Consider the following 18,616-nt stretch of genomic DNA (forward strand, 5'->3'; position numbering starts at 1 on the left):
CCACCCGTCCTCCAGCCAAACACAGCTGCAGGGTCAGGTAGCAGCCAAGGTCCTGGCCAGTGGCCAGTCAGGACCCTTTGGCTTTTTCTTATCACAATAGGTCATGACACGGTCAAACATCGCACATTAATCCTAATTATTGTATCTTACACAGCAAGTGGCACAATCTTATCTTATACAATAGGTTACATGCATAACATGGTGATTGTCACATATATAAAAACACTTTATTGTAGGACAACATGAAAATACTGCAACTGTAATCTAGTCCCTGTTTACTGTTTCCGTTTCTGATTTTCCATCAGCATTACTTTTTTTTTATCATGACCTTGCTCTGTGACCACATGAATCTGATGGTTTTGATGTGTTTGAATAACACAGATTTTTTTTTTTTTTTTTTTACAAAAGAATAGCCCGTACTACAAGCATGTTGTTCAGGAGCAGTGTTTGCTTTGAAAGAGAAAACACAAATCCCTTTAGGGTTGTGTCAGAAAGGGTATCTGGTGTAAAAATCTGCCAAATCAAACATCACATACGCCCCCTGAAGAAACCCCTTCTAAATGTGAGAGTCTGCGAGTCTGTTTTTGCACATATCTTAAGGAATAGCACATAACTGCCTGACACTTGTCCAAAAAAGCTGTAAAGTTCAACAGGTTTCACAACATTGTAAAGAAATGCAATTTTTCTAGCTGCCCACAGAGGTCGACAAATGTGCAAAAACCCCATTAAACATAAAAACAACTGTAACAATATACTTTCTATGTGCTCATTTTTAATCTAGCTTTTCAATTTAAAGGGTGTTAAAAAGAAATTACACATCAGTTATATGTAATAAACATACAAACTTACGAGACAAACACAACATAAATAAAAATAAGCACAATTATGAGGACAGAAATGTAAAGAGAAGCACTGACAAATGATAAGCTGTAGTAAGAATAGAAGACTATAAATGTTAGGGTTAATGTGTTGCCATTTAAAAAGCTAGAATGCTTTTGTTTGCTCCCTGTGTAACCCACGCATATGAGTATGTGCACGACCACCTGGCAGGACAAGATAACAACAACATCCTGGGAGGGCTGCACTCACATCATATAACCACTCACATCGTATAACCACTCACATCGTATAACCACGCTTGCACAGCACACTTTGTAAACATATATAGTAATTTGTCTTAGCTAACACAGCAACAAGCTTTATGAATATTCCTGTGTTTAAACAATAACAGCAACCTGCAGGGGGAAGCAAGTTGAAGTGGGCTGGAGACAACTGCTTCCCTCGCGGCGAGTGTAAACCAGAGCTCTGTGTGACCTCGTTCCTGAGTGAGTTTCTGTTTATCCAGCAGTATCAGAGGTGAAACTCTGACATTAATTTGCAAGTGTTTGCTTGGCAATACATTTAATATGTTAGTTAGCAATGGTAAGGAAGGAACAAGAGAAAACTGAGTGTCTGGTGTCTTTTTGACTTGGGCACTGTGTTTTCCTGTGCCCACCTATGAGGGTGTAGCCCTATTTTCTCACCTGCTTCTCCCACCAATTCAATTCAGTTCAATTCAATTTTATTTATACAGCGCCAAATCCCAACAACAGTCGCCTCAAGGCGCTTTATATTGTATAGTAGCCCCTACAATAATACATACAGAGAAAAAAAAAAAAACAATCATCTGACCCCCTATGAGCAAGCACTTTGGCGACAGTGGGAAGGAAAAACTTCCTTTTAACAGGAAGAAACCTCCGGCAGAACTGGAGTGGGGTCGCAGCAGTTGCTGCAGCCTTTCTCAGTGGTCTTCTGCAGCCAGTGATCCATCAATGGCAATCAGCAGAATGACATTTAAGACAAGCTCAGCCCTTCACTCTCCCAGTTTGTCAGCTACCTCACGGTGGTAACCAGGCTTTCATGCTACTTGTTGTTCATGTTTTTTGCCTCGTGCTTACCTTCGTCTCTTTGTGCCTCAGTTCTCTTGCCAAAGACTCTGATTCAACTCACCTGCAGTACAATCACCAAGATGCTGGTCGCTGCTGTCAAAATTCACCAAGTCAGCCTGCAAACTCACCGCTCTCACATGCCTATGCCCCTGCTCTCCTCTGGATCACTGGAAATATAAGGTCGGAACCTTTCCTTTACACACCCTGCTATTCAGCCAGATGCTCACCCAGCTACCTTCACTAAAATCTTTATTATTCTCTCCTCTGAGTCTGCTTTTAGCTCCACTTTAACATACTGGCCACATAGTGCAAAGAGATTTATTTAATGTGTAATGACTGTTTTCCCTTGATATTAATAACAAACTGTGTATGCAGCATAGCATAATCATAAAACAGGCATGCTCTGTGATTAGTCCATGTAAACCAGGGGTCTCAAACGTGCGGAGTGGGGGCCACTTGTGGCCCACATCACCTTTACTTGGCCTGAAGAAATATGATGCAATTTGGCCCATGAAGTTACATTTTTTGGGGGAAGGATTTGTTGGTTGTTGAGTGCAATGTTAAAATAAGTTATTTAAAAAGCAAAAAACTATTTTTGCTTTTTAAATAAAACTATTTAAAAAATTTAGAAAAGCAAATAAAACACCACATTTTCAAAAAGTTTGGCGGGTGTTTTCTTGTTTGTTTGTTTGTTTGGGGTTTTTTTTGTATTACTTGAACACTAAAGTGGCCATCCAATGAGTGCCAGCAGTGGCCCACAGCTCAAGTTTGAGACCCCTGATTTAAAAAGATTGTTGCCTCTAATTTGTACCTGTGGATGATTTCTTAGGAAAAGTTTAAGGTAGAGTAATAAACTTTTTTGTGTCATTTTCTAGGTGATATATTCATCTCTGTAATTATTCCTCTGCCTGACATCCTGGATGTTTGGCTGCTAGTCTTTTCTCTTCATAATTGCTACCTTGCCATGTTGTCAAACTCAGTGCTGAAATCATTGCATTATCATGCCGGCCTTCTCTGAGCCAATCAGCATCCATTTTGTGTGCTATGAATCTTAGTGGTCTTCTGTTGTTCTGCCTTTCAGACTCCTTTGTGAACAATTTGAATGGACTCTATGTATAAATTGAAATAAAAAGTGTAGTTTATTACATATAAAACATTCCCTACAATGCAACGTAAAAAATAATTAACAAAATAATAACAGACTGCCATTACAACAGCACAGCTTTCTGAAACTTGTGACTGGAAATCTGATGCCTGACTTTTCAGTTTATATGTTGTGCAATAACATCATAATCTGGAGATGCATCCGCTTTTTGCAGTGACATGTAGGTTCTCTCCTCCTTATGTAGATTCACCTTTTTTCTTGAATTCCTTTGATGAGAAGAAACAGAAGCTCATTATTGTCTAAAAGTCTTGACTGCATTCAAAGAGTCAAAAAAACCCATAAAAATACATGTGGAGAAACATACCAAAGGAACCATATGTAGATTATGCAGAAGGCATTCAAAGTGAGAGATACACCAGCAACAATCCAGGGAAGAACTGTACTGTAAGAACCACAATGTTTCACACGAGCTGCTGTAAGACAGAAGAGAGTACATGCACACACAGATATATATAATAAAAATATGTTTCCTGGAGCCACAGCTGAGAGGCTAAACATCTCCCTGCAGGTTGCCAACCTCTGCTCTAAATTTATACTGTTGTGTAGCTACTGTAGATATCTCTGTCACGCTGACTGATGCGTAGTGTGCAGAATGTTGTTGAGATATTTTGTTTAATGCAAATGTTTCCTTTGATTTGCACAGTTTGGATCTTTGAAAACTCTGAAAACACATGATCAGAAATATAAACAACGTCATAAACAAAGTAAGATATAATTTTAGTGAAAGCATTAACTTCACATTCAACATTGGTACTATCTACTGTCACATTCTGGATGACAAGTGTAGTTGAGATAGTGTTTTGCCCTCATTAACACTTATATTCCCAGTGATCTAAAGTTTCCTTTTATCTGTGACACACATTCGGTTTATTAAGGAGGAAAAATATTTTAAATACTTAGTGTATATATATACAAAGAAAAGAAAAGAAAAAAAAGAAAACAGCCTGGTGTGAAATTAAAATAAAACCTGAAAGCCTGACACATACAGTAAGTTGATCAGGATGTTTGGCTCCATGTTAACCAAACATCTGAGAGGTAGGTACACAGACTCTTGGCTATGTTACAAATGTCTATTTGTCAACTCTATAAATGAATGTTGCCCTTGCTAGTTGGCTCCAGAAATATTACCCAGTTTTACTAATTATTTGTACTTTATTAATCTGTAAGATCAGTTAGGTATTAGGACAGAAAATGCCATCCACCATTAGCGGATGTCAGCGTTGCTGCTTACCTGACTGAAAAAAGCACAAAGTTGTTTACTCACATATTACTGTTATATTGATGTTTTCCTGCAGGGTATTGTTCATATGTTTTGCTGTACAGACGTACTGTCCAGAATCTCCAGTTGTAGCATTAATTATGGAGAGTGTGGCTGATCCAGTGTCATTGTGCAGGGTTATATAAGAAGCAAGTTTAGACCACATAATAGGAGATGGAGGGAAACTTTCAACACTGCAGGTCAGATTCAGAGTTTCACCCTCCTTCACATTTGTGCCCCCACTGACGTTAACTTCCTTCACATCTGTTACACAAAAATACAAATTACACAATAATGAAGCTTCTCTTTTTCTCTTTCCTGCAAGACCATCTGACTAAGAGAGCACACTGCTTTCAAAAGATTTCATCATACACAATTAAATAGTGAAAATACTCACAGTTTACTTTTAAAGTTGAATCCCCCTCTGTAGTTTTTCCCCCAGTGAAGCGGATTTTACAGGTGACATTGGTGTTGTGGTGTTCAGCAGAGGAGTTGAAAGTCAGAGTTGAAATGTGTTTTTGTGTGAAAGGAGTTAGATTTTTAGTCCTGAAAGAAGTGCTGTTTCCTGTAATGTAAGATTCAGTCCCTCCTGCTCCTCTCCATGTCCAGGTGATTTCAGGAACAGATCCAGAGCAGAGACCAGGAGCAACACAGGTCAGTGTGGCCTGCTGTCCCTCTGTCAGTGTGGGAATCTTAACTCTGGGTTTCTGACTAAGACCTAGTGGAAACACACAACATTAGCATAATCTGGTTAACTACCTGAAGTTCATCAATTACTTACATTTTGGCTTAAATAATAGGAAATTATGTTAAACAGGTAGATGTGGAACATAAGGCTTTGTATTTCGTTCTAACAGCACACAGGGGTAAATAAATGTGCAAAATCATTTCATACTTGAGACAAAAATTAATTAAATGAAGTAGCAAAAAAAAAAAAAAAAAAAAAAAACACCTTCAACTGAGACAGTTATCCTTTGAATAGATGCAAATCCATCTTCTCTCCAATTCCGTTCACCATTAACTCTGATCCGATACGATCCAGAATCAGACTCTTTGAGATCATTAATGATGATGCTGCAGTTCTTCTGTCTTATATCAGGCTCTAAGAGTGACACACGTCCTTCAAAGCCATTCTGAATGTGGATATTGTTTTTGCTGTGAAATATTATTTCATCATCATATTCACATCTTGAATATGGTCCACATTTGTACCAAACTATATGTTTGGGTGTAAATCCAGAACCAGTAGTGAAAGAACATGGGATCACAACACAGAGTCCAGCCTCTGCTGTTAGTCTCTCACTAAGTGTGATGCAGTATTCTCCATTACATTGTTGTGATGTGCCTGTTAATACAAAGGAGGTAAAAAAAGAGGAAAAGAATATTTGGTTCATTAATACTTATAATCTGAATGCATTTCAAAAAACACTTTCAGTATGCATGCACACACACACACACACACACACACACACACACACACACACACACACACACACACACACACACACACACACTGCACACATAACCGTATAAAACAAAGCAATGATAAAGCAATAAAGCAGAATTTCAAGATTATAAAGAAGAAGAATCAAACCTGTTTCAGCATTGCTGACTCTCACACACAAAAGGAAAGTTGCCCAGATCAGAACAAACATCCTGATTTAATTCTCGGCACGTTCAGTCTCTCCCTCCAGAGAGAAGCTTTACTGGAGCAAATGAAGTAAAGATAGATTAAGGGAATTCAACATTTTACATCACACATGGCAATACAGGATGTCGCATGCTTGGTTATTCCGTAGTTATGTATGCCTACATCATTACCCTAAAGTTTTTCTCGTAAACAAAGATCTGCTCTCAAAAGATAAATGACTAAAGCAAAAATATTTTTTACAGCTCAACAAGAGCACTAATACAATAAAAAACTGTTACTACTGTATTTTATCTAACTTTAGATCATCTGTATGATTTAATGAATTGGAGAACTGTGAACAGTGGATTCTCAAACTAACACATTTTTGACCAGCACAGTCAACACTTTTATACAATATTGTTTTTCATTTAGTGTTTTAAAGATATTGTGAAAAAAACATTAAATGAATGGGTTTTTTTTTTTTTTTTTACCTCTTTTGCCTATTTCTTCTTCACTCTTCTATCCACAGTGATCTCTGCTGACTTTTAATCTTCAAGCTTCTCTTTTTCCTTTCTTCCGTATTTTTACAGCAAGATTTCAGGAAGTGTATGACACATTCACTTTTATGAAGTTATCTTATATGCTCTATATTATATAATAAAATAGTCATCATCAACTCATAATTACAAAACCCCCCCAAACTTTTATTTTCTTTTTAAAAACAACAGAAATATCATCCATGACTGAAACAGTTTTTCAACTTTGAATTCATGTTTATTATTAAATATTCTGTGTTTGGTTATGTCTCTATGGGTGTGTGGTTTTGAATCCTTAGCAAGCGGTTCAGAGTTTCATTATTTCTCTGGAAATTATTTGTCTTTTTTTTTTTTATATATAGTTTTAGGTTTCAGTCAGAGTCAGTTTGCATGTCCCTGCTTTCTGCTAAATTATTTTATTTTCCCCCCGATTTTTAGACCTGCATGTTGAAACAGTCTGCAGTGCAAACAAGCATAAAATCAGAAACTGACTGCAATGACATGGTCCTGGGTTTGTTTTCCAGTTTAGTTTATTTAAGTATTATAGATTCCTGGCTTGCCTAGTGTTTATGTTGACTCTTGTATTTGTCCCTCTTACTCAATGTAGTCATCCTCTTAGCAGCTGCCATAGTTTCATTCCTCCCTTTGTCTCAAGCCCCGTGTACTTCGTCTTTTCATGTGACTGTTTTCCCCCTTCAGTTATCTCACTTCCTGTTTTATTTTGGTAAGTCTGCTATCTTTCACTTTGTCCTTTGTCAGTTCGCTTTCTCCAGCTCTAGTGCTCTCTTTCCATAGTGTTTATTCTCAGATTTCTGTAAGTACAGGTTTTCAGTTCCCTTTTGTATTTTGTGTTTCACCTTTTTTGTATTTTGGTCATTAGCCTAAATAAACGGCTTGTTTGTTTCACTCAGTCTATCTGTGAGACAACATTTGGGTCCTCCTCTCCACTACATACCTATGACATGTGATTCTCTGTATTTGCTTGTGTTACACAATTCAGACTGCTACAGCATTAATAGGTGTTCTGACTTTGATTAAATCATCAGACATGGTGCAGCAGCAGCAGGATCACAACTCCACAGTATCCGAGTTGTCATGTGCCGCTGCTGGTTTACACTGCCCCCTATTGGTGAATTGTGTGAAGGGTAGAGGAGAAAAAAACTCACTAAACAAAAGTGTCAATTTCAGTAAAATCTGACAGTGGGCATCTGAATGTTGGTTGTTTTTTTTTCTTCAGTTTTATATGTTAGGTTTTTTACCCTACAATATTAAGTGCCTTGATGCAACTGTGATTTGGCTCTATATAAATTACATTACATTTATGCCATTCAATTTTAAATGCCACTGGAACAATATGGTGGATACCCATGCCAACATAACATAAGGAAATTTCTTACAAGCTGGAGGTTTTCAGAGAAAAGAAAATACATTAACATAGATGTGAATTTTGGTAACTGGGAAAAAAACATTACTGAGAACAAAATACTGAGATGTATGGTAAAAAAGACCAACTTTTATTGGTAAATAAATTGACACACTTTTAATTACATCTTTTCAATGTTTCTAACAAGACAATCTCAGGGTGGGCATTTGCCATCTCAACAATAAAACAGGAAAAAATCATTCCACAACACATAGACTTAAGACTAAGATTAAACTGGAGATTTTAATATAATAAAGATATATCTAAAATTTGTATCAACCGTGACATTTTTCTAAAATATCATGCTTTTTCAGATAATTTGAGAGACAAGCTGACACTGGAACATTTGATTATTTAATATTTTCTGAAACTGAGAACCATATTGGCCACAAGCACTTTTTTCTGATCAGATGGACATTTAAAACAAATACTTATCCTTATGTCCGTCCTCCTTTTCTGGAAAACAGTCTTTTATCTCCAGTACCACCACCTCCTCCTCTTTCACCTTCTTCTCCACCATCATCTCCCCCTTCTTCTTGTACTACTTTCTTAATTTGAGCATCATTTATTGCTTTCCTCCTTGATGCTTCCCTGGCACTATTTCTTTTCAAAAGGATAAATTAGTGTCAGCATACTCCACTTCTTTTGGTCCACGGTTTAGGTTGAGAGTCTGATTTTCTTCTAATAGGGAACAATCATATACCTGTTAGATAGAAAGTAAATAATATTAGTTGTTCATTTCTATCTGGAATCTTTACATTCTTTTGTTATTAAATTGTTGTGACTTTTTTTTGGCCTGACAATCGCAACGTTGAACCTTGAATTACTGTCATGCTTTGCAGTTTTTGTATTTGTTGTTTTTGATCATGGCTGTTAAAGATGCATGTTTGCTCATTTATAGGTTCATGATTAGATTTTGGTTCACCAGAATAAGTCTGCAGGTTTCAGTGCTATAAAGCATCTCTTTTCCTGCTCAGTCTGCAAGTCCAGTCTGCTATGATTAGTGAATTTGTTTGGTTGGCACACAATCTTGATTGTACTGTATCTGTAGTCATGACTCTATGAGTATGGGTAACAAAACGTTATAGTTTGACCATACACATTTCAAACTGAATCCCAACACAATTCATAAAAATGTTTGCAGGGTTTAACACTTGCAAAATAACTGGCATTATGAGCAGTTGTTTCTCTTCTAACACATATGTTTTCAGTTTATCTGTTAGTGAAATTATGCACAACTTTCTCAATTTGAACTAAACTTGGCGGACAGACAAATGGTGGGTATGTAAAAGAAATCAGTTAATTGTGGAATGAAAATGACCCATTTTCATTCAAACTGTAGAACCTGTTTTACAGTTTAAATGAAACTTCTTTCAATGCTTAAAAATAGTTGGTTTTAATCTTTTTAATTTCAAAAGCTTTGGATCTTTGCAACTTTGCAGACTTTTAGTAGTACAAAAAACCATTACGAAATATTAATTAATAAAGTGTAAATATGGCCACTTCAGCATTCTAGACATGTGAGCAAAAACTCATATTTTACCAGTTATATATATAAAAAAAAATGCCAGATGGACATTACTACCTGTGGATCATCTTGACGTCTGTCCATCTCCAAAGTCTCATGAAGGTTTCCAGAGCTCTTCTGTTTTTTTCTGAGAATTATATTTTTTCAGAACCAAATTCATGTTCAACCTTATTTACAGAGAAAACCTAATAATAATTAGAAAAGTAAATGCTGTACCTGTAATACTTTTTGGCCAAAAAGCAAACAACTGCTGTAAGAAGTGTCCCAATCAAAAAGGCAATGATGACTTTTAGGTATCCCTTGCTTAAATCTAATGGTTGCTCTGCACTCAAAGGAACAACATGGAAAAAAGGATATTTTTACTTTATTATATTTTGCACAAGTTAAATGTTTTCTTATGTGTTACTAAAAAACTAATTGTAGTGGTCAAAAAGTGTTTATTTGAAAACATATACCATATTTTTTAGAGTTGTTGTGGATTGTGAATTTTTCTTTAGCTTCTTCATTTCCATTGTTGCTGACACATTCAAAAGTGATGTTGCCATGGTTTTCTACATTTAGGCTGACAGTGCTGTTGACTGTGTCATTTGACACAGCAGTAATGACAGAGTACTCAGTGTTGTTCTTGAGGGGCAACCACTGGATGGTAGGTAAAGGAAACCCTTCAATGATACACACACAGGTCAAGATCTGTGACTGAAGCACACATCCTGAACCATTTTGAATATTTGATAGCCCTGTAAAAAGAAATGCCAGATCATAAAACAAAGTAAACTGTGAGTTTGGTATGAATATGAATTTCAGATTCAAGATTAGTGCTGTCTACTCACAAGTCACAGTCACACTGACATTTATGGTCACAATTGTGTCCAGATGTTTTGCAGCACAGATGTACTGTCCAGAATCTTTTGCTGTCACATTTGAGATGAAAAGTGTTGCTGATCCAGTGTCATTGTGCAGATCAGTGTGAATTCCACTCTGAAGATTTGTGTTGTCACTAACTTTCTTCCACACAATAAGAGCTGGAGGGATACTTTCAACACTGCAGGTCAAATTCAGAACATTTCCCTCATTAAGAGTTGTATTCCCAGCTATCAGTGGTCTCCTTTTATCTGTGGGACAGAATTCAGCAATTTATAATATGGAGGGCGAAAAAAGAATTATTCAAGATAACCTTTAAAGAATCATGAAAGACTAAGTTTCCTCATTCCTCATACTGCTCTCTGTGATTCACATCCAAACACTAAAAGAGGGAATATCCTTGGGAATAGAAGAAATATTGGTATCTCATCCATAATTAGATTTTTCTTCAATTCACCTGTATTTCTCTTTTCCCAATTCAAACATTGAAGGCAAACCACACTCTGTGCTATGGAACACTTTTTTGACGGTCAGGTGTTTGGGAATGGAAAGAGAGTACCCAAATGCAGGACGCACATACAGACTGACTATGAGCATGGTGTTTATTATAGAGACGGGATGAACAGAACATGAAAGGTTGAACTAAACTGATTAAGTGGACTGAACTGAAAACACACATAAGGAAAAGGCAATGACGAGACAAGAAACTGAGGGAAACTGAGGGCTTAAATATACTGGATACTGACGATGAATGGAAACCGGGGAGAACACAGTTGAACTAAATATATATCATTATAGCAGAAGATTAGTATTGTCTACTTACAAGTCACAGTCACATCAACATATGGGGTCAGAGTTGTGTCCAGATGTTTTGCAGCACAGATGTACCGTCCAGAATGTTCTGCTGTCACATTCTGGATGACAAGTGCAGCTGATCCAGTGTCATTGTGCAGATCAGTGTCAGTTCCAATATGAAGGTTTGTGTTGGAGCTAGGTTTTTTCCACACAATATGAGCTGGAGGGATACTGTCCACACTGCAGGTCAAATTCAGAACATCTCCCTCTTTAACAGTTGTATTCCCAATGATCAGAGGTTGCCTTAAATCTGTGGAACACATTTTAGTAATTTATTTAAGATAAGGAAGAATGAAATAGCTAAAACAAAAATATTTTAATATTCTAACGCATGACAAAACCTTTGACCCAGACAGTGATTTTGTACAATACTTTTCCATGTAGGGGGCATTTTGGCTAGCATGTTTCGGGTTTAGTTTTGCCTTGATGATGCAGTGAGGGACACCAGTGTCCCCGTTATTTACAGTATGGAGGGAAACAAAATAATTATTCAAGATAACTTAAACACAGAAAGGGGAATATCTTTTGATAAGATGATGTCTGACCATTCTCAAGTATAATATGGAGCACGTTTTTGTTGCCATGGTTTAAGTTTCCTTGTTCTTCATACTGCTCAGTATCATTCACATCAAAACACTAAAAGAGGGAATATCTTTGGGAATAATAGTTAGTAATGGCATTAATAACATTAATGCAACTGAAATCCATTTTTAATACAGTGGCAAATCAATCAATAACAAGTTTCCTTGGGGTAGTGTTTAGTACTTACATATGCTGGTAAGGTAGTCATAATTTGGTCTGAAGATTTTAGGAAGTGTTTTAATTAATGTGGACTTTTGATGATATGACATTTTGTATTGATGAAGGGTCATAATAAGATAATCTATGTTATCTCTCTTTCAATTTACCAATTCACCTCTATTTCTCTTTTAACAATTCAAAAGTTGAAGGGAAATCACACTCTAAATTTTGGAACACTTTATTATACCTTTAAACAAAATTATGGCTACTTTTCCAATATATTATAGTGGAATATTAGTGCTGTCTACTTACAAGTCACAGTCACATTGACGTAAGAAGTCAGAGTTGTGTCCAGATGTTTTGCTGCACAGATGTACCCTCCAGAATGTTCTGCTGTCACATTCTGGATGACAAGTGTAGCTGATCCAGTGTCATTGTGCAGATCAGTGTCAGTTCCAATATGAAGGTTTGTGTTGGAGCTAGGTTTTTTCCACACAATAAGAGCTGGAGGGATACTGTCCACACTGCAGGTCAAATTCAGAACATCTCCCTCTTTAACAGTTGTATTCCCAATGATCAGAGGCTGCCTTAAATCTGTGGAACAGATTTTACTAATTTATTCAAGATAAGGAAGGATGAAATGGCTAAAACAAAAATATTTTAATATTCTAACGCATGACAAAACCTTTGACCCAGACAGTGATTTTGTACAATATGGATGGATGGATGTTTCGGGTTTATTATTGCCTTGATGATGCAGTGAGGGACACCAGTGTCCTTGTTATACTTTGGGCTCCATTTTGTTGGTATGGTTTAAGTTTTTTTCCCACTGTTAGGGTTCAATGTTGAGAGAGGAATCCATAAATAACCACAGATCAGGTCCAGTGTGCAATTAGACGACATTTTAATGAACACATGTGTGAGTCCAACAACCCAATCAGTATTGAACTGTCTTTACCATATTCAGACAACGGTTTTATAGGGTTACAATAGTACAGCCCCCTTTTCTGTTGCTAGGCAGATTTGAACAAAGCATACGCCACTCCAAAACCACAATGACTCTTAACATAGTCTAAAACAGAACATCTTCTTCGGGTCGACGCCAAGCGCTTCCTGTCTCCATCCTTCCCAGGCTTATCTTCCTGGAACATCAGGTGCACTTCCTGTACAAAATGTCACTCATGCACAACTTTGCAGTCATAAACTCTTACCTACTAAATGAGTCTATCTGTGTGTGCGTACACGTGCGAGGGCGCGTGCATGCTGTGTACTGCGTACGTGTCATGACCTCTCACTATTTGTGTCTGTATGTGTGTCTCGCCCTTAAATGCTCTCTTTGCTTTCAGTTTCACTTCTGCAAAAGCCTGCAACTTCAAAGACATATAACTTCCTGTCTTCTTTTAGCACAGAGTTACTCTTTCACCCTGCAGTCTGCATAAACATTAACATTATAGATTCAACTCCACAGTTTAAAGTGGTTCTTTCTGAACCTGTAATAAAGACTAATATGATACCAATATATTTGAACATTTGAATGCAATATCAATACCTCTTGTATCAATACTTCTCGTATACATATGGTTGCTATATGTTTATGATGCAACAGTAATGACAGTAATACCAATAATAACAAAATAATAAATCAAAATGACAAAACATACTACTTCCTTCTCCACACCACCATCATCATCAAAACACAAAAAGAGGGAATATCTTTCAAAAACCTGTTCCATTGGTCCAGTAGTTTTCCAGAGAAACAATGCCAAATTGTACAGTAGCTGCTCTGGCGGTGCACTGTGGACTGATAACTATTATTTTATTTTTGAAAATGTATTTCTATTTTCTTACCCACCTTTATCTTTATGTCATGACATTTAAAAAAGGTTTACTGTAACAATACAGATCAAGGTTTTAGGCTTCCTATCATATTTATACAATTGTGTGCAATTCTAAACTTTACTAGAAGATTAGTAGTGTCTACTTACAAGTCACAGTTACACTGACATAAGAAGTCACGGTGGTATTCAGATGTTTTGCTGTACAGATGTACTGTCCAGAATGCTGTGCTGTCACATTTGGAATGGTGAGTGTAGCTGATCCAGTGTCATTATACAGGTAAGTTCCACTATGAAGGTTTGGGTTTGTACTCAATTTTTCCACACAATAAGAGCTGGAGGAAACTTTCAACACTGCAGGTTAGATTCAGAACATCTCCCTCTTTAACAGTTGTATTCCCAATGATCAGAGGTTTCCTTGAATCTGTGGAACAGATTTTAGTAATTTATTCAAGATAAGGAAGGATGAAATAGCTGAAAAAAAATATTTTGATATTGTAACGGATGACAAATCCTTTGACCCAGACAGTGATTTTGTACAATACTTTTTCCATGTAGGGGGCATTTTGGCTAGCATGTTTCGGGTTTATTTTTGCCTTGATGATGCAGTGAGGGACACCAGTGTCCCCGTTATTTACAGTATGGAGGGAAACAAAATAATTATTCAAGATAACTTAAACACAGAAAGTGGGAATATCTTTTGATAAGATGATGTCTGACCATTCTCAAGTATAATATGGAGCACGTTTTTGTTGCCATGGTTTAAGTTTCCTTGTTCCTCATACTGCTCAGTATCATTCACATCAAAACACTAAAAGAGGGAATATCCTTGGGAATAATAGTTTGTATTGGCATTAATAACATTAATGCAACTGAAATCCATTTTTAATACAGTGGCAAATCAATCAATAACAAGTTTCCTTGGGGTAGTGTTTAGTACTTATATACTGGTAAGGTAGTCATAATTTGGTCTAAAGATTTTAGGAAGTGTTTTAATTAATGTGGACTTTTGATAATATGACATTTTGTATTGATGAAGGGTCATAATAAGATAATCTATGTTATCTGTCTTTCAATTTACCAATTCACCTCTATTTCTCTTTTAACAATTCAAAAGTTGAAGGGAAATCACACTCTAAATTTTGGAACACTTTATTATACCTTTAAACAAAATTATGGCTACTTTTCCAATATATTATAGTGAAATATTAGTGCTGTCTACTTACAAGTCACAGTCACACTGACGTAAGAAGTCAGAGTTGCGTCCAGATGTTTTGCAGCACAGATGTACCGTCCAGAATGTTCTGCTGTCACATTCTGGATGACAAGTGCAGCTGATCCAGTGTCATTGTGCAGATCAGTGTCAGTTACAATATGAAGGTTTGTGTTGGAGCTAGGTTTTTTCCACACAATAAGAGCTGGAGGGATACTGTCCACACTGCAGGTCAAATTCAGAACATCTCCCTCTTTAACAGTTGTATTCCCAATGATCAGAGGTTGCCTTAAATCTGTGGAACAGATTTTACTAATTTATTCAAGATAAGGAAGGATGAAATGGCTAAAACAAAAATATTTTAATATTCTAACTCATGACAAAACCTTTGACCCAGACAGTGATTTTGTACAATATGGATGGATGGATGTTTCGGGTTTATTATTGCCTTGATGATGCAGTGAGGGACACCAGTGTCCTTGTTATACTTTGGGCTCCATTTTGTTGGTATGGTTTAAGTTTTTTTTCCCACCATCATCATCAAAACACAAAAAGAGGGAATATCTTTCAAAAATCTGTTCCATTGGTCCAGTAGTTTTCCAGAGAAACAGTGCCAAATTGTACAGTAGCTGCTCTGGCAGTGCACTGTGGACTGATAACTATTATTTTATTTTCGAAAATGTATTTCTATTTTCTTACCCACCTTTATCTTTATGTCATGACATTTAAAAAAGGTTTACTGTAACAATACAGATCAAGGTTTTAGGCTTCCTATCATATTTATACAATTGTGTGCAATTCTAAACTTTACTAGAAGATTAGTACTGTCTACTTACAAGTCACAGTTACACTGACATAAGAAGTCACGGTGGTATTCAGATGTTTTGCTGTACAGATGTACTGTCCAGAATGCTGTGCTGTCACATTTGGAATGGTGAGTGTAGCTGATCCAGTGTCATTATACAGGTAAGTTCCACTATGAAGGTTTGGGTTTGTACTCAATTTTTTCCACACAATAAGAGCTGGAGGGAAACTTTCAACACTGCAGGTTAGATTCAGAACATCTCCCTCTTTAACAGTTGTATTCCCAATGATCAGAGGTTTCCTTGAATCTGTGGAACAGATTTTAGTAATTTATTCAAGATAAGGAAGGATGAAATAGCTGAAAAAAATATTTTGATATTGTAACGGATGACAAAACCTTTGACCCAGACAGTGATTTTGTACAATACTTTTTGCATGTAGGGGGCATTTTGGCTAGCATGTTTCAGGTTTATTTTGCCTTGATGATGCAGTGAGGGACACCAGTGTCCCCGTTATTTACAGTATGGAGGAAACAAAATAATTATTCAAGATAACTTAAACACAGAAAGTGGGAATATCTTTTGATAAGATGATGTCTGACCATTCTCAAGTATAATATGGAGCACGTTTTTGTTGCCATGGTTTAAGTTTCCTTGTTCCTCATACTGCTCAGTATCATTCACATCAAAACACTAAAAGAGGGAATATCCTTGGGAATAGTAGTTAGTATTGGCATTAATAACATTAATGCAACTGAAATCCATTTTTAATACAGTGGCAAATCAATCAATAACAAGTTTCCTTGGGGTAGTGTTTAGTACTTATATACTGGTAAGGTAGTCATAATTTGGTCTAAAGATTTTAGGAAGTGTTTTAATTAATGTGGACTTTTGATAATATGACATTTTGTATTGATGAAGGGTCATAATAAGATAATCTATGTTATCTCTCTTCAATTTACCAATTCACCTCTATTTCTCTTTTAACAATTCAAAAGTTGAAGGAAATCACACTCTAAATTTTGGAACACTTTATTATACCTTTAAACAAAATTATGGCTACTTTTCCAATATATTATAGTGAAATATTAGTGCTGTCTACTTACAAGTCACAGTCACACTGACGTAAGAAGTCAGAGTTGCGTCCAGATGTTTTGCAGCACAGATGTACCGTCCAGAATGTTCTGCTGTCACATTCTGGATGACAAGTGCAGCTGATCCAGTGTCATTGTGCAGATCAGTGTCAGTTACAATATGAAGGTTTGTGTTGGAGCTAGGTTTTTTCCACACAATAAGAGCTGGAGGGATACTGTCCACACTGCAGGTCAAATTCAGAACATTTCCCTCATTAAGAGTTGTATTCCCAGCTATCAGTGGTCTCCTTTTATCTGTGGAACAGAATTCAGCAATTTATAATATGGAGGGCGAAAAAAGAATTATTCAAGATAACCTTTAAAGAATCATGAAAGACTAAGTTTCCTCGTTCTACATACTCCTCTCTGTGATTCACATCCAAACACTAAAAGAGGGAATATCCTTGGGAATAGAAGTAATATTGGTATCTCATCCATAATTAGATTTTCCTTCAATTCACTTGTATTTCTCTTTTCCCAATTCAAACATTGAAGGCAAATCACATTCTGTGCTATGGAAGGCTTTTTGACGGTCAGGTGTTTGGGAATGGAAAGAGAGTACCCAAATGCAGGACGCACATACTGACTGACTATGAGCATGGTGTTTATTATAAAGACGGGATGAACAGAACATGAAAGGTTGAACTAAACTGATTAAGTGGACTGAACTGAAAACACACATAATGAAAAGGCAATGACGAGACAAGAAACTGAGGGAAACTGAGGGCTTAAATATACTGGATACTGACGATGAATGGAAACCGGTGAGAACACAGCTGAACTAAATATATATCATTATAGCAGAAGATTAGTATTGTCTACTTACAAGTCACAGTCACATCAACATATAGGGTCAGAGTTGCGTCCAGATGTTTTGCAGCACAGATGTACCGTCCAGAATGTTCTGCTGTCACATTCTGGATGACAAGTGCAGCTGATCCAGTGTCATTGTGCAGATCAGTGTCAGTTACAATATGAAGGTTTGTGTTGGAGCTAGGTTTTTTCCACACAATAAGAGCTGGAGGGATACTGTCCACACTGCAGGTCAAATTCAGAACATCTCCCTCTTTAACAGTTGTATTCCCAATGATCAGAGGTTGCCTTAAATCTGTGGAACAGATTTTAGTAATTTATTTAAGATAAGGAAGGATGAAATGGCTAAAACAAAAATATTTTAATATTCTAACGCATGACAAAACCTTTGACCCAGACAGTGATTTTGTATAATATGGATGGATGTATGTTTCGGGTTTATTATTGCCTTGATGATGCAGTGAGGGACACCAGTGTCCTTGTTATACTTTGGGCTCCATTTTGTTGGTATGGTTTAAGTTTATTTCCCACCATCATCATCAAAACACAAAAAGAGGGAATATCTTTCAAAAACCTGTTCCATTGGTCCAGTAGTTTTCCAGAGAAACAATGCCAAATTGTACAGTAGCTGCTCTGGCGGTGCACTGTGGACTGATAACTATTATTTTATTTTTGAAAATGTATTTCTATTTTCTTACCCACCTTTATCTTTATGTCATGACATTTAAAAAAGGTTTATTGTAACAATACAGATCAATGTTTTTGGCTACCTATCATATTTATACAATTGTGTGCAATTCTAAACTTTACTAGAAGATTAGTAGTGTCTACTTACAAGTCACAGTTACACGGACATAAGAAGTCACGGTGGTATTCAGATGTTTTGCTGTACAG

At 36.5% G+C, this 18,616-nt stretch overlaps 2 protein-coding genes across 4 annotated transcripts; both read right to left on the reverse strand.

The window, feature by feature from the left end:
* Positions 1-3,048: 3,048 nt before the first annotated feature.
* On the reverse strand, positions 3,049-6,569 carry LOC120442572 (sialic acid-binding Ig-like lectin 14). Of its 3 annotated transcripts, none has more exons than XM_039619254.1 (7): positions 6,473-6,569; positions 5,946-6,057; positions 5,304-5,696; positions 4,749-5,069; positions 4,358-4,615; positions 3,398-3,475; positions 3,049-3,299 (listed from the first exon to the last, which is right to left on the reverse strand). In XM_039619254.1, the coding sequence occupies exons 2-6, from the start codon at positions 6,004-6,006 to the stop codon at positions 3,432-3,434; spliced, it is 1,077 nt and encodes a 358-aa protein (XP_039475188.1). In that variant the 5' UTR covers positions 6,007-6,057; positions 6,473-6,569; the 3' UTR covers positions 3,049-3,299; positions 3,398-3,431. The 3 variants fall into 3 exon arrangements, with proteins under 3 accessions (XP_039475188.1, XP_039475186.1, XP_039475187.1); XM_039619252.1 differs by having other exon boundaries at positions 3,398-3,506; XM_039619253.1 differs by having other exon boundaries at positions 3,398-3,506; positions 5,946-6,052; positions 6,473-6,508.
* A 1,493-nt stretch (positions 6,570-8,062) lies between these two features.
* On the reverse strand, positions 8,063-14,337 carry LOC120442727 (immunoglobulin superfamily member 10-like). Its single transcript, XM_039619872.1, has 9 exons — positions 14,306-14,337; positions 13,911-14,071; positions 12,238-12,519; positions 11,153-11,434; positions 10,299-10,580; positions 9,924-10,205; positions 9,685-9,790; positions 9,526-9,595; positions 8,063-8,643 (listed from the first exon to the last, which is right to left on the reverse strand). Exons 1-9 carry the CDS (start codon positions 14,335-14,337, stop codon positions 8,548-8,550), a joined length of 1,593 nt encoding a protein of 530 aa, XP_039475806.1. The 3' UTR covers positions 8,063-8,547.
* Between the last annotated feature and the right edge of the window lie 4,279 nt (positions 14,338-18,616).

Source organism: Oreochromis aureus, linkage group 11 (genome assembly GCF_013358895.1).
Source record: "Oreochromis aureus strain Israel breed Guangdong linkage group 11, ZZ_aureus, whole genome shotgun sequence".
NCBI lineage: Eukaryota > Metazoa > Chordata > Actinopteri > Cichliformes > Cichlidae > Oreochromis > Oreochromis aureus.